Below are 23,741 nucleotides of genomic sequence, written 5' to 3'. Positions count from 1 at the left end.
CTTTAGGTCCCATTTGCTTTTTTTTTTTTTTTTATTTCCATTTCTCTAGCCTATGGGTCAAAAAGGATCTTGCTGTGATTTATGTCAAAGAGTGTTCTTCCTATGTTTTCCTCTTAAGAGCTTTATAGTGTCGGCCCTTACATTTAGGTCTTTAATCCATTTTGAGTTTATTTTTGTTTATGGTGTTAGGAAGTGTTCTAATTTTATTCTTTTACATGTAGCTGTCCAGTTTTCCCAGCACCACTTATTGAAGAGGCTGTCTTCTTCACTGTATATTCTTGCCTCCTTTATCAAAGATAAGGTGACCATATGTGTGTGGGTTTATCTCTGGGCTATTTATCCTGTTCCATTGATCTATATTTGTGTTTTTGTGCCAGTACCACACTGTCTTGATTACTGTGGCTTTGTAGTATAGTCTGAAGTCAGGGAGCCTGATTCCTCCAGCTCCGTTTTTCATTCTCAAGATTAATGTGCTATTTAAAGCTTGTGTTTCCTTATTTATTTTCATTTTGGATGATCTGTCCTTTGCTGAAAGTGGGGTGTTAAAGTCCCCTACTATGATTGTGTTACTGTCGATTTCCCCTTTTATGGCTCTTAGCATTTGCCTTATGTATTGAGGTGCTCCTATGTTGGGTGCATAAATATTTACAATTGTTATATCTTCTTCTTGGATCGATCCCTTGATCATTATGTAGTGTCCTTCTTTGTCTCTTGTAATAGTCTTTAAAGTCTATTTTGTCTGTTATGAGAATTGCTACTCCATCTTTCTTTTGATTTCCATTTGCATGAAATATCTTTTTCCATCTCTTCACTTTCAGTCAGTGTGTGTCCCTAGGTCTGAAGTGGGTCTCTTGTAGACAGCATATATATGGGTCTTGTTTTTGTATCCATTCAGCCAGTCTGTGTCTTTTGATTGGAGCATTTGATCCATTTACCTGTAAGGTAATTATCGATATGTATGTTCCTATTCCCATTTTCTTAATTGTTTTGGGTTTGTTATTGTAGGTCTTCTCCTTCTCTTGTGTTTCCTGCCTAGAGAAGTTCCTTTAGCATTTGTTGTAAAGCTGGTTTTGTGGTGCTGAATTCTCTCAGCTTTTGCTTGTCTGTAAAGGTTTTAATTTCTCCATCAAATCTGAATGAGATCCCTGCTGAGTAGAGTAATCTTGGTTGTAGGTTTTTCTCCTTCATCACTTTAAATTATGTCCTGCCACTCCTCCTGGCTTGCAGAGTTTCTGCTGAAAGATCAGCTGTTAACCTTATGGGGGTTCCCTTGTGTGTTATTTGTTGTTTTTCCACTGCTGCTTTTAATATTGTTTCTTTGTATTTAATTTTTGATAGTTTGATTAATATGTGTCTCGGTGTGTTTCCCCTTGGATGTATCCTGTATGGGACTCTCTGCACTTCCTGGACTTGATTGACTATTTCCTTTCCCATGCTAGGGAAGTTTTCAACTGTAATCTCTTCAAATATTTCCTCAGACCCTTTCTTTTTCTCCTCTTCTTCTGGGACCCCATAATTCGAATGATCATGTGTTTAATGTTGTCCCAGTGGTCTCTGAGACTGTCCTGAGTTCTTTTCATTCTTGTTTCTTTATTCTGCTCTGCAGTAGTTATTTCCACTATTTCATCTTCCAGGTCCCTTATCCATTCTTCTGCCTCAGTTATTCTGCTGTTGATTCCTTCTAGAGAATTTTTAATTTCATTTATTGTGTTGTTCATCATTGTTTCTTTGCTCTTTAGTTCTTCTAGGTCCTTGTTAAACATTTCTTGTATTTTCTCCATTCTATTTCCAAGATTTTGGTTCATCTTTACTATCATTACTCTGAATTCTTTTTCAGGTAGACTGCCTGTTTCCTCTTCATTTGTTTGGTCTGGTGGGTTTTTACCTTGCTCCTTCTTCTGATGCATATTTCTCTGTCTTCTCATTTTGTTTAACTTACTGTGTTTGGGGTCTTCTTTTTGCAGGCTGCAGGTTCATAGTTCCTGTTGTTTTTGGTGTCTGCCCCCGGTGGGTAAGGTTGGTTCAGTGGCTTGTGTAGGCTTCCTGGTGGAGGGGACTGGTGCCTGTATTCTGGTGGCTGTGCCTGGATCTTGTCTTTCTGGAGGGCAGGGCCACGTCCGGTGGTGTGTTTTGGGGTGACTGTGAACTTAGCATGATTTGGGGCAGCCTCTTTGCGAATCGGTATGGTTTTGTTCCTGTCTTGCTAGTTGTTTGGCATGGGGTGTCCAGCACTGGAGCTTGCTGGCTGTTGGCTGGAGCTGGTTCTTAGCGTTGAGACAGAGATCTCTGGGAGAGCTCTCGCCAATTGATATTACATGGGGCTGGTAGGTCTCTGGTGCTCTCATGTCCTGCACTTGGCTCTCCCACCTCAGAAGCTCAGGCCTGACACCAGGCCTGAGCACCAAGACCCTCTCAGCCACATGGCTCAGAAGAAAAGGGAGAAAGAAAAGAAAGAAAAAAACATAATAAATAAAAAAATAATTAGAATAAGAAAAATTTTAAAGTAATAATAATAAAAAAGAAGAGAGCAAAGAAACAATAAACAAATCCACCAATGATAACAGCACTAAAAACTATTCTAAGATAAACATAAAAGTCAGAAACAAATCAGTCACAGACAGCAAACCCCACGTCTACAGTTGCTCCCAAAGTCCACCGCCTCAATTTTGTGATGATTTGTTGTCTGTTCAGGTATCCCAGAGACGCAGGGTACATCACGTTGATTGTGGGGATTTAATCCGCTGCTCCTGAGTCTGCTGGGAGAGATTTCCCTTTCTCTTCTTTGTTCTCACAGCTCCCGGGGTTCAGCTTTGGTTTTGGCCCCACCTCTGCGTGTAGGCCGCCCTCTGGCATCTGTTCCCACCCAGACAGGACGGGGTTAAAGGAGCCGCCGATTCGGGGGCTCTGGCTCACTCAGGCCGGGGGGAGGGAGGGGTATGGTAATTATAATGGGAATGTGGCCTGAGCTTGTGGAGGCAGAGGGCAGCGTGATGCTGCAACAGCCTGAGGCATCATGTGTTCTCCTGAGGAAGCTGTCCCTGGATCAAGGGACCCTGGCAATGGCGGACTGTGCAGGCTTCTGTGGAGTGGAGGGGTGTGTGGGTAGTGACCTGTGCTTGCACATAGGATTCTTGGTGGCTGCAGCAGCAGTGTTAGCGTTTCATGCTTGTCTCTGGGGTCTGCGCTGATAGCCGCGGCTTTAGCCTGTCTCTGGAGCTCGTTTAGGTGGCGCTCTGAATCCCCTTTCCTTGTGCACCCTGAAACAATGGTCTCTTGCGTCTTAGGCAGTTCCAGACTTTTTCCCGGACTGCCTCCCGGCTAGCTGTGGCGCACTAGCCCCCTTCAGGCTGTGTTCACACAGCCAACCCCAGTCCTCTCCCTGGGGTCTGACCTCCGAAGCCCGAGCCTCAGCTCCGAGCCCCCATTCGCCCTGGCGGGTGAGCAGACAAGCCTCTTGGGCTGGTGAGTGCTGGTTGGCACCAATCCTCTGTGCGGGAATCTCTCCACTTTGCCCTCTGCACCCCTGTTGCTACGCTCTCCTCCGTGGCTCCGAAGTTTCCCCCCTGCCACCCCCCGTCTCCGCCAGTGAAGGAGCTTCCTAGTGTGTGGAAACTTTTCCCCCTTCACAGCTCCCTCCCAGTGGTGCAGGTCCTGTCCCTATTCTTTTGTCTCTGTTTTTCCTTTTTTTTTTTTGCCCTACCCAGGTACGTAGGGAGTTTCTTGCCTTTTGGGAAGTCTGAGGTCTTCTACCAGCATTCTGTAGGTGTTCTGTAGGAGTTGTTCCACAGGTAGATGTATTTGTGGGGAGGAAGGTAATCTCCACGACTTACTCCTCCACCGTCTTGAAGGTCTCCCCATCATTGTTGTTTGCTGTTTTGTTTTACTTTTTACCTTTTTTTTGAGCACTCAAAAATAATTTATTTACTGGTATATTTTATTAAAGTCTCCAGGTTCTTGTGTATTTATTTTATACCCCTGGTTTCTCAGGGAGTGTGAGGTGTAAATTCTGTTATTCTTCATTTTAAGTCTGAAATGATTTGGCTGGATAAAAAACTTTTGTTTGTCTCTCAGCACTTTCAAAGTATTTCTTCAGTTTTTTCCTGACCTGTATTCTTGTTGATGAGAAGTCTGCAGTGAGTCTAACTAAAAATTGTATTTTATCCTTGATGTTCTGTAGCTTCCTTTCCTGGCGTGGATTTGTCTTTATTTAATCATGCTTTGTTCTCAGAGTACACTTTCTATTTCAGGGCTTATAGGGTTCCTTAATCCTGGAAAATCGTCAGCAATTTCCTTTTTCAGTTATTGCTTCTGAGACATCCTCTTGTTATGGAACTCCTGTAGTTGAATGTTGAGTAAGTTGATCACATAATTGTTCCATCTAGGACACTCTTTTGAGTGACGAAGCACTGTCCAGATGAAGTGTTAGGATGGACTTAAACCAGAACTGTCCTGGGCACCATGGACACGTGACCGTCTCAGATGTTGCAGCATCTCAGTCTCTCTTTCCTGTCTCCTAACTAGTCTGTCATATATTTTTGTCTTTTTGCCTTTCTGGGTTATGTTATGGGCAAGTATCTCTGTATCTAGCCTAAAGGCGATCTCATCTACTGCATCTTAAATATTTCAGTTAGTACTTCTTTCCTTATCCTCCAGATACTGTATCATTCCTGCCTTTTTAGTTTAGCAATTTATTATTTTTTGGAAGATTGCTTTCATTTATCTCTTTGAACATTCTCAATATATTTATTTTAGAGTTTGTCATACTTCTATACATTGAACTTTGTCTGGAGTGAGTTTTTGTTTCAATTATTGATATCTTTAGTCCTCTTTCTTACTGTTAGACTTATGCATGCATATTGGGATTTTAGTTTGTAGACTCTCCTTGAGTGAGAAGTTTTTTTTGTTTTTGTGTGTTTCTCTCTCCTTCCCTCCCTATCTAGGAGTTTCACTTTTGCCTCCACATGACTCTTGGTACCTTAAGTGCAGAACTGGGTCCTATTTGTTCACAGTTACATATCCCCTGAAGAGATGCTGGGAAATGGCAGGTTTAAGCAGGGAGCACAGAAGTGAGCCAGCTTAGTGGCTTCTTGGGCATGCTGTGGACTTGCTTCTTTCACCCCAGGCCCACATCTTTCGGAAAAGCTGCAACTGCAGGCAGTAGGTTGACAAACTTTATCTTGTTGTTGTTTTGTCTCTCTTTACAAGTAGGGGAACATCACTTCAATGTCTGGCTTCGGGTAGCAAGCCTGGATGAGTCCCCTCTAACACGGACTACTTCAGTCCCTCAGAGTCCACAGGGGCCAACCTCCCACTCTCACTGGCTATTTCCTGACCAGAGCCCTGGCCAGACTGTTGTGTGTTTCTGATGCGTTCCTGATTTGTGGAGATCCTAATCTTGTGTTCGAGCATTCTCAAGTCCTTCAGAGTCTATCCGTGATTGTGATGTGTTTGGCACAAAGAGGCATTTTTGAAGTCTGAACTCACTATGCCATGTTAATTTACAACAGTACTGATGTGAGTTTTGAAGAGGTATACGTGAGTATAATATTGCAGAATCCTCCCTTGTCTAAAACGTCTTTCTCTTACCCTCACCCATGAAGGCTAGTAGGTCAACTTGGATCACAGCACTTTCTCTCACACTCCACAAATACTATTTCACTGGCTTCTTCTTTTTTTTTTTTTTTAATGCTTCCTTTTTCATTTTTATTTGTGGCACTTGGCTTGCCAACCTTCATCTGGGCAAGCCCTGCACACTCCATCCACATAAACAGTAGAGATCTCTTTTAGTAATGAAGGATATTATTAATATATCTTGCCTCAACTGAAATGCAAACCCAATTTGATTTTTTCCTCAGGTGGGATGCAGACAGAGAACATCCAGATAAAAGGTGTTATCATTCACGAGGTCAAGACAGAACCGTTATTTTGTAGCTAAATGCCACTCACAAAGCACAATCACTGGCTTCTTTTGTTTCCATTTTCAGAGGCGGGTTTTGCTGCCAATCTGATTTTCTTTTCTAAGTAACAAACTGTTTCTTGCTGTTTACAGGATTTCCCCCTTTATTCTGGAAATTAACAAATTATGTGTTTAGCTGTAAGTCATTTTTCCCCCATTAATCCTATCAGGCACACAGAGAATCATTTTAAGGTGAAAAAACAAGTCTATTCTTAAGATTTGAGAAGGGCTATGCTTAAATTTATTTTATGTAGGGTTCCCACGTTGGATCTAGGTAGTAGAGCGTCTCTGAGCTGAGTGACCCACTGTTAAATTACTTAAACTCTCTGTGTCTTGGTCTCCTCATCTACAAAATGGAAATAATAATCATGGGATCCACATCAAGAGTTAACATGAGCATGAAATGTGTTGATTCATGGAAAGTGCTTGGAAAAGCGCCTGTCATACACTAAGCGTTCGATAAACATTACTTATCTTTTCTTTATTATTTCACTTACCTTTTCCTTAAGTAATTTCTTTCTCTTGTATTTTGCATCCGAAAGCTTGGAGAATTCCTTAAGCTAATCCTCTAGTTTGTCAAATAAGTCACCAAAGGATCGGCTGCGCTGTTCACCGCCTCCGTTAGTTCAGCTGTTTGATTTTACTTTATGAAACTCTTGTTCTCAGGTTGTACCCTTTCAAACATAGTCTACACTTGTTTTATTGCTGCATCTTGATTTCACAGTGAGACTATGAATTAGAGGTTTTTTCTGTTGTTTCTTTGCTTGCTTGCTTTTAGTTCAAAGAGTTCCTTGCAATAATATGTTTATCTGGGAACCATTGACCCTGAATACTAAAGTTGGGTCTCCACTGTGAATGTGGAGGCTTTATGTTTCTTGTCATTTTTTTCTCCCCCAGTCTGCTTGTAGTTATGAATGGAGGTGTAGTTTTCAGTAATGATAACATTTCTTGCTATGGAAAGTTTACATTTATTATAATTTTGTCTGGGATGGGGACAGAGATCAGGCAGAGGGAGATAACCAAAGTAATTTGCAGTGCTGATATGTGTCATTCATTAATTGCACTCATGTGTCTGTACTTCTGTCTGAGCGTAACTGATATTGTTTAAAAAGGCAGTTTTTGGAAGGTTTTGACTAGAAACCTCCTGTTTAATCTTGTACACACAAAAAAATAAAGTATATGAAGGCATATGCTTTTTGTTGGTGATTTTCAGCATCTGTTCTGGGGCTGGGAAAAGGAGTGCTTTTAGTAAACATTATTAGGTGGTACTTTACTGAGAGAAAGCAACGTTAAACTACTAGAAAATGGGTAGGAGACTAGTTTTTCACTTCAAAGAATAGTAAATCATTCAGTGTTCTTAATTTATGAACTAGTTCATGAAATTTGTGGTTCCATTGTAAATAACATTCTCTTCATTAATTCAGTATTTTGAAAATTGTCTTTATTTTTTTAGGATTGAAACTTGTAGCATAACCAAGCTATTTATGAAATTTTAGGTTAAGGTTTATAAGCTAAATGTCCATCTTATTACAGCCCTTACGGACGAAAGCGGTCAGAAGATGTTATTTCCTTTCTAAAATCTGAAGTACATCTTGTGATTCCTAATGTGGTAAGTATTGTTAAATATTCAAGTTAATACAGTGATATTTTGGTAGTGTATTTAAGAAGTATAGCATTAGAACTGAACTTTTATTTAATCTCTTGGTCCTCTGTGCTTTTTGACTTCACCTCCGTATTTAACAAAAATCAAAGTGTATCATTTATATCTGTTGTAAAAATTACTTCTGCAGAGCTCATGGTGTATTAAAGGTTGGTGTAAGAGTTAAGTATCTGTTGGGCCATCAGTTAGCAAGTACCCTACAAACCATCTTGGTTTTTCTTACTTCAGACATTAAATTATCTAAATAAGGCCATCTCAGAAGTCCAAATCCCTATACTGAACACCCAACTGTAAGACAACCCATGGCAGAATAGAAACAAACAAAGAAAGAGAGAGCCTGTGCCCTGAGTTCATGGGTCCCTTGTGCCCTCTTAGGGCACTTTCCTCTACCACCCCTCCGGCTGCTTATTTGCATCTGGAACACCAAGCCATACAGGATGACTGAGGTGCATTCTGTGACAAGCCAAGGGTTAAGGCCAGGCAGGAACAATCTATGGCTCACCTGACACCACATCTACACAGTCTGGCCTCCTGGAGGACAGCTTCTTTGCTTATTTGGTGCATTTCAAAGAGCTGAGGTCAAAATCTTGGCAGTATAGTTTCTTCCGTTACTCTGCTTCATGGACATCCAACACCTGCCCACAGTATTTGGCTGCAGCCAGCCACCCTCACAGGGAAAGGATGACAAGTACTATGTTTGACCTTTCTGCCTGCAGGAATTGGTAGAATAGGAAAGCTTGAAGATCGGTAAAATCTGCAGCCTACCTTCCTCTACCATCCCTCTCCTCGAAGCAGCCTTCCACTGGGCCAGCGGAGGCTGTCCCTGCTTAGTGGGGAACAGGTGTGGTGAGAATCAGAGGGATGGATTTGTATGTGTTGGCAGCACCAGGAACTTATTTCTTCTTTCCACAGGTAATGGTTCCTAGTTTGGATGACATTCAACAAGCCATTAACCGTATGATCCAGTTAACCCTGGAGGTCAGCAGAGGAGTGGCTCACTGGGGGCAACAGCAGACCCGTCACATCAAGACTGTCATTAGCAGCCCCTCCCATACCACTACTGACGGGACCCATCCGAGCACAGGAAAGCAGTTGAAGAAGGAAGACAGTAAGAATGTTAAAACAAATCTCAGATGAATAGAGTCTTAGAACTATAACAGTTAGTAAATGGTCTTTCTGATTCTTCCTGGGTATGACAGCCTATAGATATTTTTACACTCATATTTATATGTGTATTGGTTAAATTTTACATTAAAAAAAAACTAGTGTTCTCCATCTTCCATCTTAAACATAGCATGCAGACATTTCAGATTTTGATCATGGGTGACCAAGTATATTTATCACTGTTCTACTACCGTAGTCTCAGATTCAAAGTTAAAAATGAAAATAAACCTTAGAACTGATTCTATTTTCAGCATTGTATTTGATCTGATAAACTTAGTTTGCTAGAACATAGTGCTTAGAAAATCTGGATCATGTGTTCTTTGTACATTGAAATACATATAAGCTATTCCTTTAAATAATTATTAGTGTGATATGACACTGACCCAAAATTCCACAGACATTTTTGGATACTTTCTTGTATAGAAAGCCAAATTCTTTTTTTTCTTTTTTGCTGTTCTGCCACATTAACATTTTTATTTATTTATTTTTGACAGAAGTTATACATATACATGATGTTCTGATATATGTATACCTTTGTGAAGTGGTTACCACAAAGTAAATAACATATTCATCACCTCCCATAGTTAACCATTTTTTGTGTGTGTGGTGAGAACGCTTGAGATCTACTCTCTTAGCAAATTTCAAGTATACATTATTATTAACTATAATCACATTATGTTTCCAGAATTCAGTCATCATATTAGTGAAAGTTTGTACCCTTTGATCAACATCTCCGCTTTCCTTCCATACCACCCCAAGTATCATTTATAGATACTTCAGCTAACTGTTGCCATGCAGGAATACCTGCAATCTGGAGTTTTTCATGAAATCTCATGACTTTTCAATTGTTAACAACTGCTTTAAAAAAGTAAGGAACTGTTTGGGCCAAACAAAAGTATCCGTATGGTCTCTGCTTGATGGAGAAAACTTGAGAGTTTCAGTCAAGGCTGTGACATGACTAGGTTTCAGCAAGAGATGTTTATCATGGTGGTTGTGTGACCTTTATATACCAGATGCTGAGTTGAAGACAAGCATATGTTGTCTCATTTAATCCTCACAAGTATTTCCATGAAGATTAAATAATTGGCTTAAGGTCATTTGGGTAGTAAACGTAGTGGCTCTCCTTTAACCACAAGCCTGTTCTGTAGGGTAGCAATTTCAACTCTTCTGATCTTTCCTTGGAGGACGTTTTGTTTTGGGGGGAGTGGTTAATCGGTGTCTTTCAGTTCTCTCCTCTGAATAACAGTTTCCCCACTTTAAAGAAACCTAGACCTCAAAATCTGACACAGTAGTTTAATAAGAATAAGTGAAGCTAGCGAGAGAATAGCTGTTAATTACTGGGAACGGGATGGGGGGGTCTTTAAGAAAATAAAGTTTAAAAAGTCTATAAATATTACAATTGATAGTATTTAAAGTTGAATATAGGAGTTATCTATAGGATAAAAATGCCTGTTTTCAGAATCTTTTGAAGAAATTATCCCCACACGGAAGCTGAAGAATTTTTATCCAGGTGTGGCAGAGCACAAAGATATTTCCAAGCTGGTCCTCCTCCTTTCTTCCTCTGTGAATTCTCTCAGAAAGGTGGCTCATGAGGCCCTGCAGGACTTTGAAAATTACAAGACGCTCTGGACAGAGGACCGAGACGTGAAAGTGAAGGTATGTTTCTGCTACTTGTGATGCAGTTTGGTTTTTTTTTAACACCTGTATTGGAGTATAATTGCACTACAATGTTGTGTTAGTTTCTGCTGTATAACAAAGTGAATCAGCTATATGTATACATATATCCCCATATCCCCTCCCTATTGCATCTCCCTCTCACCCTCCCTAATCCCACCCCTCTAGGTGGTCACAAAGCACCGAGCTGATCTCCCTGTGCTATGCAGCTGCTTCCCACTAGCTATCTATTTTACATTTGGTAGTGTATATATGTCCATGCCACTCTCTCACTTCGTCCCAGCTTACCCTTCCCCCTCCCCGTGTCCTCAAGTCTGTTCTCTATGTCTGTGTCTTTATTCCTGTCCTGCCCCTAGGTTCATCAGAAGTTTTTTTTTTTTTAGATTCCATATATATGTGGTGGCATATGGTATTTGTTTTTCTCTTTCTGACTTACTTCACTCTGTATTGTTTATCTCTTAACTCCTGTGGGAGGACCAAGAAAACATCAGTGATAATGATGAGAACTCAAGAACAGAGGCCGAGAGCCTGTAAATGCCACACACCTAACACATCATGTCTTGCATAATTCTCACATTGACACTGGGGCAGTTGATAATAATGAGGTTCAGGCAGATTTTGTTTAATTTGGTTAAACAGTTGAGTACTAATTATGTTCCAGACATGCCCAGAGGTCGGGTATTCAAGGGTGTGTCCAGCTTACGTAGGCTCATCTGTATGTTTAGTTGGAGACTCAAGGAAACTTTAGAACTCTGAATAACCATTCAGAAATGTGAAATTCCCTCACATAGCTTCCTCTTTCAGTGCTAACTGTTCATCCCTTTCTCTACTGAGCCACTGGCCTGATAGCACATACAAGAGGAAAAATATATAAGCAGATGCAGTTTTCTAATTCAACTGTTAGAGGCGTAAGATTTACATTGTCAAAAAGCCGAAGAAAATGTTGATTCTTTCCTTGCTACAGGAGTTTTTGGCTAACAACCCCTCTCTGACTGAAATCAGATCCGAAATTCTACACTATGCTACTTTTGAGCAGGAGATTGATGAGTTGAATCCTATTATAGTTGTAGGAGCACTTGAATTGCATACAGGTATTTTATAAATATTATGTAAAGTGTCTGTATTTTCACATGAAACGTTACTTCATTTAGAAAGCAGTTATTAAGCTACCTTGGTACAATATTATAAATATTAAGTATTTCTGGACCACCAATATTGTTCATATATATGCTATATGTATACTATATATTATCATATATTATGTATATATAATATTACACCAAAGTGACGTAATGTACTTGATACTAAATTGGCACTCAAACAACTAAAACTACAGGGGGAACTACAGGTTACCGCGAGGAGGGGATTGTGTACATGGGATAAGAGTCAAAACAGTTTGAGGTCTCCTGAGAAGTTAGTCCAGTTGGGGTTAGAGTATCAGAGGATTATGAGACAGCCACTTAATGTCTGAAATCAAAAGCCCAAGCTGACTCTACTGCTAACTGTAGTGAGGGAGAGCTGTATTAGACAGACACAGTGCTCTCAACAGTGTAGGCTGCTGGCCTCGTATAGGGGTTACCTAGAGGAAATTGGGGAAATGAGTGACGGCTTCTAATGGGATGGCCAGAAACAGAGCAAGGTTCACATTGGATAGTGCTAGAACTAATTTCCAAAATTCTTCTCCATAGACTTCAGTGTCCTTCTCATGAATGGCTTAATATACTCCACCAGGATAGGAATTAAGTCTTCAAAATCCGTACAGAACATTTAATTCAGACGAACTACAGACCAACTACATTTCAAGTGCTCAGTGTAGCTAGTGGCCATCAAATGGACAGTGCAGTTATAGATGCTCAGATTACACATGAAGTGAATTGTTTCAGAATGTCAGTTGTATTTCATTTTGACCTTTTCTTGTCTTCACCAGAGCCAATGAAATTGGCCTTATCAGTTGAGGCTAAGGCATGGAAGTTGCTACTCTGTCGATATCTGAATGAAGAATACAAAAAGAAAATGTCAGACATGATAGCATTTATCAATGAATACTTGAAAAAGTTATCTAGACCTATTCGTGATTTAGATGATGTCAGGTTTGCAATGGAAGCCTTGTCTTGTATCCGTGATAATGAAATTCAAATGGACATGACTTTGGGACCAATTGAAGTAAGAAATGATTGCGTTTTTCTTTCTTGAAATGGTATTTGTTTTTTAAAAATAGAGAAACACTAAAAAGTTGATTTCTTCATCTGTTTTATGGCACAGTCTGCCTATTTTTCCTCTCTGATGTTGATGTCCTTAGAGGGACTGACAGTTATCAACAGTGAACAATATACGAAGGAATATTAATATATTCATAATGCTGTACTGGTCTAGACAGTGTTCATTTTTTTATGCTGGCACTTACATTTTACAGAAAAGAATGGTTGTATTCTCTCACTTCAGTCCTGACATGTTAGGCAAGTTCCCCAAATATCTTTGGCTTTTCTTAGAAACCAGTTATGTGCCTCACCTATGACCAGCGGCATACCATGGACAGATGGTGAGAGTGGTCCACTTAGGCTCAATAGTAAATTGTTGGAATTTATGTCAACAAGAGATGTTTTTAGGGAAGAGTACTGTTATAGTTCCTATTGCTCCTATAACAAATTACCATAAACTTAATGGCTTAAAACAAATTGTTTTATAGTTGTAGAGGTCAGAAGTGTGAAAATGGGTCTTATGGGGCTACAATCAACATGTCAGCAGGGGCTCTAGGGAAGAATCCTTTCCTTGCTTTGTCCAGCTTCTAGAGGCTGCTTGCATTCCTTGGTGGCTCCTGGCTCCCTTCCAGCAGTGCCATCACTCCTACCCCTGCTGCTGTCATCACATCTCTAACTCTGAATCTCCTGCCTCCCTCTTTCCCTTAAATGGACCTCTGTGATTACATTGGGCCCACATGGCTAATACAGGATAATCTCCCCATCTCAAATATTTTTACTAATCACATCTGCAAAGTCCCTTTTGCCACATAAGGTGACATATTCTGGAGATTAGGGTGTGGATAACATTGGGGAGGCTGTTATTCTGTCTCTCACAAGTACTTATGACTAATGTTTAGAATTTCTGGCTCATGGTGATAATAAAAATCAGACTCAGTTCATTTTATTACTGTTTTTTAAATTCTCTGTGGACAATGCACTCCCTCATTGCCTGCAAACCTGGGGAATTGGCACTCCCCCTGCCTCCTTTTGGTACCCAGTGTTCACGACTGAGCATTGCTTTCTTGAACCCATTTAGAGTTTATACACTTTGGGAGCTAATGAAATTCATACCTTTACTACTTCTTTAAATCTTAGTATTTGGATATTTTCAATGCTGACCACTCGCTTCTCAAGATTTAACAAATTATCATATCATTTTTTCCTGACTGCCGAAGCTCAGTTTTTCAGCATAAATTCTTTTGGTAAAGCCAGTTGCCAGCTCATCACTTTAAAAAATTTAGGCAAAATTGGTATATAACATTATACAGATTTCAGGTGTGCAACATTGTAATTCAATGTTTGTATGCACTATAAAGTGATCACCACTGTAAGTCTTGTCACCATCTGTCACCATACAGTTGATCCCCTTCACCCATTTCACCGTCCTCCAATCTCCTTCCTCTCTAGTTACCCACCAGTCTGTTCTCTGTATCTATGAATTTGTTTTTGTTTTGTTTGTTCATTAGTTTCTGTTCTTCAGACTATCTCCCACATCGTCATTTCACTCCATTCCTTATATAGCCAACCCATATCTTAATAGAGTATGAGAAAACATTTTGCACGGTGTTGTCACAAGATCAAGGAGGAGAGAGGCAGAAAATTATTCCAGGGAGTTTTTCCTAGGATAGTATCTCAAAGCGATTTGCCTACTTTCCACCAGAATCACCTTGGTGCTTATTAAATTCAGATTTCAGGGCCTGGGATCTAGAGTCAATATCTGATGCAAGTGATAATCTAAGGAACCTTTGTATACACGTTTAATTTTGGGACCCATTCTTCTAGTCTTTGAAGACATAGGAATGTGTCTTTAGAAGGCATCTAAGTCACTTGGCAATTATATTCCTTGTGATGTTTCTGAACTCTACCCCCACCCCACAGGAAGCCTATGCTATTTTAAACAGATTTGAAGTTGAAGTAACCAAAGAAGAATCAGAAGCAGTTGATACCTTGAGATATTCTTTCAACAAATTGCAGAGTAAAGCTGTAAGTACAAATTTAATTCTTACTTTTCTTTTTTTTATTGCTGTGTTGGGTCTTAGTTACGGTACACTGGCTCTTTACTGTGGCACATGGGCTTCTCTCTAGTTGTGGCGTGCGTGCGGGTTTTCTCTTCTCTAGTTGTGGCATGTGGGCTCCAGAGCATGTGAGCTCTGTAGTTTGCGGCATGCAGGCTCTCTTGCTGAGGCGGGCGAGCTGAGTAGTTGTGGTGTGTGGACTTGGTTGCCCCGCAGCATGTGGGATCTTAGTTCCCTGACCAAGGATCGAACCCGCGTCCCCTGCATTGGAAGGCGGTTCTTTACCACTGGACCGCCAGGGAAGTCCCAATTCTTACTTTTTTATTAAGTCACTATCTCCAGAAAAAAATACATTTCAAACCTTTTAAAAGCTCAATATATATTATCTTAAAAGCTTTATTGAGGTATAATCCACGTACTATAACATTTACCATTTCAAAGTATACAATTCTGTGGTTGTTAATATATGCACAGAGTTGCATGACAACCATCATTATCTAATTTTAGAATATTTTCTTCACCCCAAAAGCAACCCCATACCCATTAGTAATCAGTCTTCATTTTCCTCCTTACCCCAGCCCCTGGCAACCACTACTTTTTTGTCTCTATGGATTTGCCTTTTCTGGACACTTAATATAGATAGAATCATATAATATGTAGTCTTTTGTGACTGGCTTCTTTCACTTACAGTAATGTTGTCAAGGTTTATCCATATTGTCTCACGTACCAGTACTTCTTCACTTTCCTAATGTCCAATAATTCTTAGCATCTTTACATGTACGTACCGGCCATTTGTATATCTTCTTTGAAGAAAGGTGAATTTAAATCATTTTCTTGTGTTTTAAATTGGGTTGTCTCTTTGAGTTGTAAGAGTTCTTTATATATTCTAGATGTAAGTCCCTTAATCAAAGGATTTGCAAACATTTTCTCTCATTTGTTGGGTTTTTTCACTTTCTTAATGGTGTCCTTTGAAGTACAAAAATTTTAAATTTTGATAAAGTCCAATTTGTCTATTTTTTCTTTCGTTGCTTGTGTTTTGGTATTGTATGTAGGAAACCATTGCCTAATCCAGGGTCATGAAGAGTCACTACTGTGTTTTCTTATGAGAGTTTTATAATTTTACCCTTACATTTAGGTCTTTGATACATTTTGAGTTAATTTTTGTATATGGTGTGAGTTAGGGGTCCAGCATCATGTAAAAGCATGTGGATATCCTGATGTCTCAGTGCCGTTTGTTGTAAAGACTATCCTTTCACCAATGGATTGTCTTGGCACCCTGGAGAAAATCAGTTAACCATAAATCTAAGGGTTTATATCTGGACTCTCAATTCTATTCTGTTGATCCATATGTCTACCCCTATGCCAGTCTTGATTATAGTAGCTTTGTACTAAGGTTAAAAAAATTGTGGTAAAATACACATAACCTAAAACTTACCATCTTAATCATTTTTAAGTGTGGAGTTCAGTAGTGTTAAGTGTGTTCACATGGTTGTGCATCCAATCTCCAGAACTTTTTCATATTGCAAAACTGAATCTACCCATTAAACAACAATTCCCCATTTCACCCTTTCCCCAGTTCCTGGAAACTACCGTTCTACTTTGTCTTTATGAATTTGACTACTTCAGTTTCCTCATATAAGTGAAATCATACAGTGTTTTTCTTTATGTAACTGACTTATTTCAGTTAGCATAATGTCCTCAAGGTTCATCCATGCTGTAGCATATGTCAGAATTGCCTTCCTTTACAATATGCTGAATAATATTCCCTCATGTGCAGCATATACCACATTGTGTTTATTCATTCATCCGTCAATGGGCACTTGTGTTTCTCCCACCTTTTGGCTGTTGTGAATAATGCTACTATGGACATGGGTGTACAGATATCTCTTTGAGACCTGCTTTCAGTTCTTTTGGATACACCCAGGAATAGAATTGATGGATCACATAGTAATTCTATTTTCAGTTTTTTAGAACTGCCGTACTGTGTTCCATAGCAGCTGCACCGTTTTACATTCCCAGCAACAGTGCACAAGGGTTCCAGTTTCTCCACAGGCTCACCAACACTTGTTATTTTCTGTGTCCTTGATAGTAGGCATCCTAATGGGTGAGGTGGTATCTCATTGTGGTTTTGATTTGCATTTCCCTAATGAAAAGTGATGTTGAGCATCTTTTCATATGCTTGTTGGCCATTTGTATATCTTGCCTAGTTTTTTTGTTTTTTTGCGATACGCGGACCTCTCACCGCTGTGGCCTCTCCCGCTGTGGAGCACAGGCTCCGGACGCGCAGGCCCAGCGGCCATGGCTCACAGGCCCAGCCGCTCCGCGGCACGTGGGATCCTCCCAGACCAGGGCACGAACCTGTGTCCCCCGCATCGGCAGGCAGATTCCCAACCACTGTGCCACCAGGGAAGCCCTCTTGCCTAGTTTTAAGCTGGGTTCTTTGTTGTTGTTGGGTGGTGGAAGTTCTTTATATATTCTGGATATTAACTTCTTATCAGACATATGATTAGCAAATATTTTCTCCCATTCTATAGAGTGCCTGTTTACTCTGTTGATTGTGTCTTTATAATCCTTTTTATTTCGGTAAAGTAAGTAGTGATGTCCCTTCTTTCTCTCCTAATTTTAGTAATTTGAGCCCTTTCTCCTTTATTCTAGGTTAGACTAGGTAAAGTTTTGTCACTTCTGTTGCTCTTTTCAAGGAAGAAACTTTTAGTTTGTTGATTTTCTCTATTGTTTTTTTATTCTCTTTATCATTTATTTGTGCTCTTTTTAAATTATTTTCTTCCTTTTGCTTGCTTTGGGTTTAGTTTGTTTTTCTTTGTCTAGTTTGTTAAGGTGGATGGTTAGGTTACTGATTTGAGGTCTTTTTCTTTTAATGTTGGCGTTTATAGCTATAAATCTCTCTCTAAGCATTTTTGAAGTTGGTAAATATTTAGCCATTAAAAGTGAACCCCAAGGGGCTTCCCTGGTGGCGCAGTAGTTGAGAGTCCGCCTGCCGGTGCAGGGGACACGGGTTCGTGCCCCGGTCCGGGAAGATCCCACATGCCGCGGAGCGGCTGTGCCAGTGAGCCATGGCCACTGAGCCTGCGCGTCCGGAGCCTGTGCTCCGCAACGGGAGAGGCCACAACAGTGAGAGGCCCGCCTACTGCAAAAAAAAAGAAGTGAACCCCAAGGGAGGGTCCAGATTCTTTAATTATACTAAAAAATTTTATTGAATATTAATTAATTAATGTTGGCTTAAAATTTCCTGTTTATGGAAAGATTTGTCACTGAGATTGAAGCAAGGCACAGTAGCAAGGACACAGAGCTGAATTTGGGGTCATGACTTGTGATTCTGGCTCTGCCACCAGCCAGTTGGGTGATCATATGCAAGTTAATAACCTTTGTTTCTCAGTTTCTTCATGTGGCCCTTTAGGAATATTTTAGAAGCTTTTAAACATGCAGTTATGAGGCTTGAGATGATGTACATAAAATACTTTTTCAATGCTTATTTCTATTTAAGTTCAATATTGACTAATTACTTAATTTGAAAAGTGCTTGCTGGTTAGTCTAGACAGTGAGTCTTAGCAAGGAAATGGGGAGCCCTCTGTTGAGATTTAGTGAAGCCCAGTTTTCTATTATTGTTCAATTTAACAGATTCACTTGGGTTTTTCTGCCATTTCTCTGTTAGTGTTAAACCTACTGACCCAGTCTTTGCTACAGTCACCATTATTAAGCTTGAAGCAGTATATGTGCCAACCCAGAAAGATGCTATTGTTGAGAGCAGTTAAGAGCAAGAGCCCTGGAACCACACTGCCAGGTTTTGAATCTTGACCTTGTCTCATACTGGTGCTAGGACGTTGAGGAAGTTAGTCTCTGTGGGCCTCGGTTTTCTCACTTGTAAAATGGGTATAATATTAGTATTTACCACGCAGGATGGTTGTGAGCATTAAATGAGTTAACATATGTAAAGAGCCTGGCAGAGAGAAAACATGAGTTAAGTGCTAACTATTATGAATGCAGGTTTAAGCAGAAGCTTTGAAGACCATTGTGGAAGACATATTTGCTATTTTTTTAAACCAAGAGTAATATCATTTTCTTAGAGGGAACTGCTCCAATTATTGGAACCATGTGAACCTACTAGAAATTGTTAATCCCAGACTGTGGCCTGGTCCCAGAGACAGCATGTGACTCAGACTGGGCCCACAGTAGTAACTGTTTTCTTGGCCTGAACTGGGTCAGCCAGAAAATGTTTTCCTAACTGCAGTTAGATAGCTTTGCCTCTTGGATCATGAACTAGAATGATCTGAGTCTCTTGATGGTGCATTTGGATTGTTTATTTCTGTGTTTTTCTTTCCTTTTTTTTTTAACAAATAACATTGCAGAGACATCCTTGTTCATACAGTACATCTGTGAGATAACAAACTTGCTGGAGTAAAATTGTAGTTTTCATTTAAATACATTACTTTCTCTCTCACATTGAATATTCTTTTTTATTCCAGGTTTCTGTACAAGATGAACTAGTTCATGTGCAGCTAAAGTTTAAAAGTAGTCTACTAGAATCCGTGGAAGTTTTTCGTGAGGATGTAATGAATTTTGCAGAAGCATATGAGACGGTAATTTAAGTGTTGCATGCTGTGTGTTAAGATGTGTTTGGTGGTATGTTTATATGAGGTGAAAGTAATGAACCCTGAGAAATACACTGTGATTTGTACATTGTATGTAAGAGGCTATCTTTGCATATTTGCAGCTATTAAAAAGGGGGGATAGCTCGTCCTTTAAGCATGTTTCATGTAGAAAGAGAGAAGATTTAACTGCTAAAAGGAGCAACAACTTTGGAAATTGTGGAAGGAACAAAGTCTGCTTTTGTCCTTTCTCAAGACCAGAATACTCATAATTAAAGTGTAATACAGTTGTTGGAAGCCTGTAAGAAACTATAAATGCCCTAATGCCAGGGTTATGCAACTGATTTTTTTCCCCACTAACTCTTAGAGAACCAAAAGGGTCACTGAACATAAAAAATAAATGTCATCCTTGGTCAGTCCCACAGACTATTCAATCTGGTATAATGACTGATTAATGGTCGACCTCTTTGAAGTTAAACTCAGAAGTTGGATATAGTACCCTAAAATATTCTACTTTCTTTTAGTGGTCACAATCGATCTGAAATCATAAGATAATTTAAGCCCTTGGCGCTACTTCTATAACTTTTTTTTTAACATCTTTATTGGAGTATAATTGCTTTACAATGGTGTGTTAGTTTCTGCTTTGTAACAAAGTGAATCAGTTATACATATACATATGTTCCCATATCTCTTCCCTCTTGCATCTCCCTCTCTCCCACCCTCCCTATCTCACCCCTCTAGGTGGTCACAAACCACCGAGCTGATCTCCCTGTGCTATGCGGCTGCTTCCCACTAGCTATCTGTTTTACATTTGGTAGTGTATATATGTCCATGCCACTCGCTCACTTTGTCATAGCTTACCCTTCCCCTCCCTGTATCCTCAAGTCCATTTGCTAGTAGGTCTGTGTCTTTATTCCCGTCTTACCCCTAGGTTCTTCAAGACATTTTTTTTTTCTTAGATTCCATATATATGTGTTAGCATACGGTATTTGTTTTTCTCTTTCTGACTTACTTCCCTCTGTATGACAGACTGTAGGTCCATTGACCCCACTACAAATAACTTAATTTCGTTTCTTTTTATGGCTGAGTAATATTCCATTGTATATATGTGCCACATCTTCTTTATGCATTCATCCGATGATGGACACTTAGGTTGCTTCCACGTCCTGGCTATTGTAAACAGTACTGCAATGAACATTGTGGTACATGACTCTTTTTGAATTGGGGTTTTCTCAGGGTATATGCCCAGTAGTGGGATTGCTGGGTCGTATGGTAATTCTATTTTTAGTTTTGTAAGGAACCTCCATACTGTTCTCCATAGTGGCTGTATCAATCTACATTCCCACCAACAGTGCAAGAGTGTTCCCTTTTCTCCACATCCTCTTCAGCATTTATTGTTTCTAGATTTTTTGATGATGGCCATTCTGACTGGTGTGAGATGATATCTCATTGTAGTTTTAATTTGCATTTCTCTAATGATTAATGATGTTGAGCATCCTTTCATGTGTTTGTTGGCAATCTGTATATCTTCTTTGGAGAAATGTCTATTTAGGTCTTCTGCCCATTTTTAGATTGGGTTGTTTGTTTCTTTGTTATTGAGCTGCATGAGCTGCTTGTAAATTTTGGAGATTGATCCTTTGTCAGTTGCTTCATTAGCAAATATTTTCTCCCATTCTGAGGGTTGTCTTTTGGTCTTGTTTATGGTTTCCTTTGCTGTGCAAAAGCTTTAAGTTTCATTAGGTCCCATTTGTTTATTTTTGTTTTTATTTCCATTTCTCTAGGAGGTGGGTCAAAAAGGATCTTGCTGTGATTTATGTCATAGAGTGTTCTGCCTATGCTTTCCTCTAAGAGTTTGATAGTGTCTGGCCTGACATTTAGGTCTTTAATCCATTTTGAGTTTATTTTTGTGTATGGTGTTAGGGAGTGTTCTAATGTCATACTTTTATATAACACTTCTTTTTAATGTGTACTAAACATCTCTTTTAGGTTTGATTAGTCAACATTTTATTGCTCTATTATTCTATTACACTGGCAGTCTTGCATATTATTTAGCATATCTATAATATTCATGATTGTACAGACCATTTGGGATCTTTTTTGCAACTGTTTTCTGGCTCATGGCCACCAGAGACCGCCTTCTGCTTCTTCCAAGTATTCAACCTTATGTGTGTCTCTGTTTCCATATTGGGCTGGACTATTCTTGAAAGAAGGTTGTTCTCAGAGCCCTATCTCAGTTATTCTAATGCACAGCCACAGCATCATCATTTATAATCATAAATGAAATGAAACAGAGCTCTTGTGTTACGAACTTCATATAGGATGTAATTTAATCACATTTTTTATTAGCTGTGTCAAGGTCCTTTAAAAAATGAATGGAAGTTACAGTGATGAAAATATACTAAAATTGAGTGTTATCATAGTCTGTGAATATAATAAAAACAGTTGAATTGTACATCTTAAATGAGTTGATTGTATAATATGTGAATTATATCTCAATAAACCTGTTGCAAAAAATAAATGAAAACTTCATGTACAGGACAAAATTAGATCATATAAATTAAAAATCATGGTTTTTGTTTAAAAGGAAATAATAGATAAACCTAATAAATAGATAAATACATGTGATTAGGGATTAAAATGCAGATTATATTATTCATTACAGGAAGGACCCATGGTTCCAAATATACCACCCCAAGAAGCTAGCAACAGGTTACAGATATTTCAGGTAAAACTACATTTTTTTGGTTACATTTACATTCCCTGCATTTATACTTAGGTGGCTTCCACAGTCATCCCACCAGGAAATATAGAGCTGTTGTCCAAAAACCAGTGTTTTCTTTACTAGGAATACCCAAGTTTTCCAGCAAATCTAGCCATATGAAGGCTTTCTGTAATTTATACTTTAGTTTTGCCACATACTGGGTAGGTATTTCTAACTATTCCTTTACCTATGTTGGAGGTTACTTCATATCTCTTGATGATTGGGTTTTTCACCCCAAACCAAATAAATGGAGTAGTCAGTAATCTTGTTTTTGTTGCTTTATACGGAGGTTCCATGGATGGTTCAGGTTGGTTCCATGCACACTTTTGCCAGAAAGGTTCAATCAGTTTGGATGGAACCTCTTAAACTGCAGGTTCTCCTGAGATTGGTAGGGGTAGTTCAGGCTTTTTCCATCATAACCAACTGGAATTTTTCATATGACATCTAATTTTCAAGCATCTCCCTTGATTTGCGTGTTTTAAAATAGGAAAGCCATACCCTGATAAGAAAAGTGTTTCTTCAGGATCATTGGAGCAAGCAGGAATTGCAGCTGGTCCCTAGTGGAATAAACTTATGCAAAGTAGACAAGATCATCTGTCCTGAGCCCAATGTCTCTGCTGCCTGATTGCAGGAGGGTAGGTCTGGCCCAGTAGATTTCTGTAAGATAACCCTTGTGCCGGCAAGGGTTTTCGTGGGATGCAGCAGGCACAAGCCTTTCACCTAAATATGTTCTCCTCAGATAAAAAGGCTAGTCCCATGTTATTGTTGGGGTTCTCCAGAACTGTGGCCATCACTCTTGGACTAAAACCAGCTCCTCCCATCACCCTTGCCAGCTCTTTATGCTGTACCCTGGAGGAAACTCTGATCCTTTACTACCTGAAGTCCTCAGATTTGGAGCCAGGGTCCCAGGGAGAGGCCTTCCTCTCTGGAGGAGCCAGGACTAAGGCTGACGTGGTGGCTGCCTGCTGAGCCAAGAGGAACCTCTCAGCAACAAAAGCAATAGGTAGTAATGTTGGATGGTGATAAGTGCCAAGGGAAGAAAAAGGCAGGGAAGGGGCATAAAGTGCTAGGGCATGTGTATGTAAAGTGGAGGTGAAATTTAAAATAGGGTCTCCAGGGAAGGCCTCCTTGAGAGGTGACATTTGAGTAGAGACCTGGGGAAGTGAGAGAATGAGCCAGGCAGTTTATCTGGAGGAGCAGCTTTCCAGGCCGGGGAAGAGCAGTACAAAAGCCCTGAGTAAGAGCACGTAAGAAAAGCAACAGGAGATTAGCACGGCTGGAACAGAATGAGCAAGGAGATGGTTGTAGCAATAAGTCCAGAGAGCTAAGGAGAGGACAGACTGTTAGAAGCCTTGCCAGCCCCCGAGGGGCACTGGCTTTGACTCTGAGTGAGATGAGTGACATGATCTTATGATTTCATGGGCCAGCCTGTCTACTGCGTTGAGGATAGATTATTAGGAGTCAAGGCTAAAAGCGGGGAGACTGGTTAAGAGGCTATTGCAATATTCCAGGGGAGGGGTGATAGTAACTTGGACCAGAGTGGTGACGTTGGCGTTGATGAAAAGTGGTTGGAGCCTGGGTATATTATGAAGATAGACGCCTCCCTTCCTTGTCTTTCCCTTGGGAGTTATCAATGTATCAGTCAACAACTGGGACTTTAATGAGCC

At 39.8% G+C, this 23,741-nt stretch overlaps 1 protein-coding gene across 1 annotated transcript in view; it reads left to right on the top strand.

Annotated features, from left to right (window-relative positions):
* Positions 1-23,741, top strand: part of DNAH8 (dynein axonemal heavy chain 8) — a 326,150-nt gene that overhangs the window by 79,924 nt on the left and 222,485 nt on the right. The window contains exons 25-32 of the mRNA XM_089918797.1: positions 7,490-7,565; positions 8,529-8,724; positions 10,240-10,436; positions 11,419-11,545; positions 12,382-12,617; positions 14,573-14,677; positions 19,191-19,304; positions 21,976-22,038. Coding sequence (XP_089774923.1) covers positions 7,490-7,565; positions 8,529-8,724; positions 10,240-10,436; positions 11,419-11,545; positions 12,382-12,617; positions 14,573-14,677; positions 19,191-19,304; positions 21,976-22,038 — 1,114 coding nt within the window. The remainder of the gene's footprint in view (positions 1-7,489; positions 7,566-8,528; positions 8,725-10,239; positions 10,437-11,418; positions 11,546-12,381; positions 12,618-14,572; positions 14,678-19,190; positions 19,305-21,975; positions 22,039-23,741) is intronic.

Source organism: Delphinapterus leucas, chromosome 10 (genome assembly GCF_059928025.1).
Source record: "Delphinapterus leucas isolate spDelLeu-1000000601 "Yukka" chromosome 10, BTC_Dleu_Yukka2, whole genome shotgun sequence".
Taxonomy (NCBI): domain Eukaryota; kingdom Metazoa; phylum Chordata; class Mammalia; order Artiodactyla; family Monodontidae; genus Delphinapterus; species Delphinapterus leucas.
This window is presented reverse-complemented; position numbering and strand designations above follow the sequence as displayed.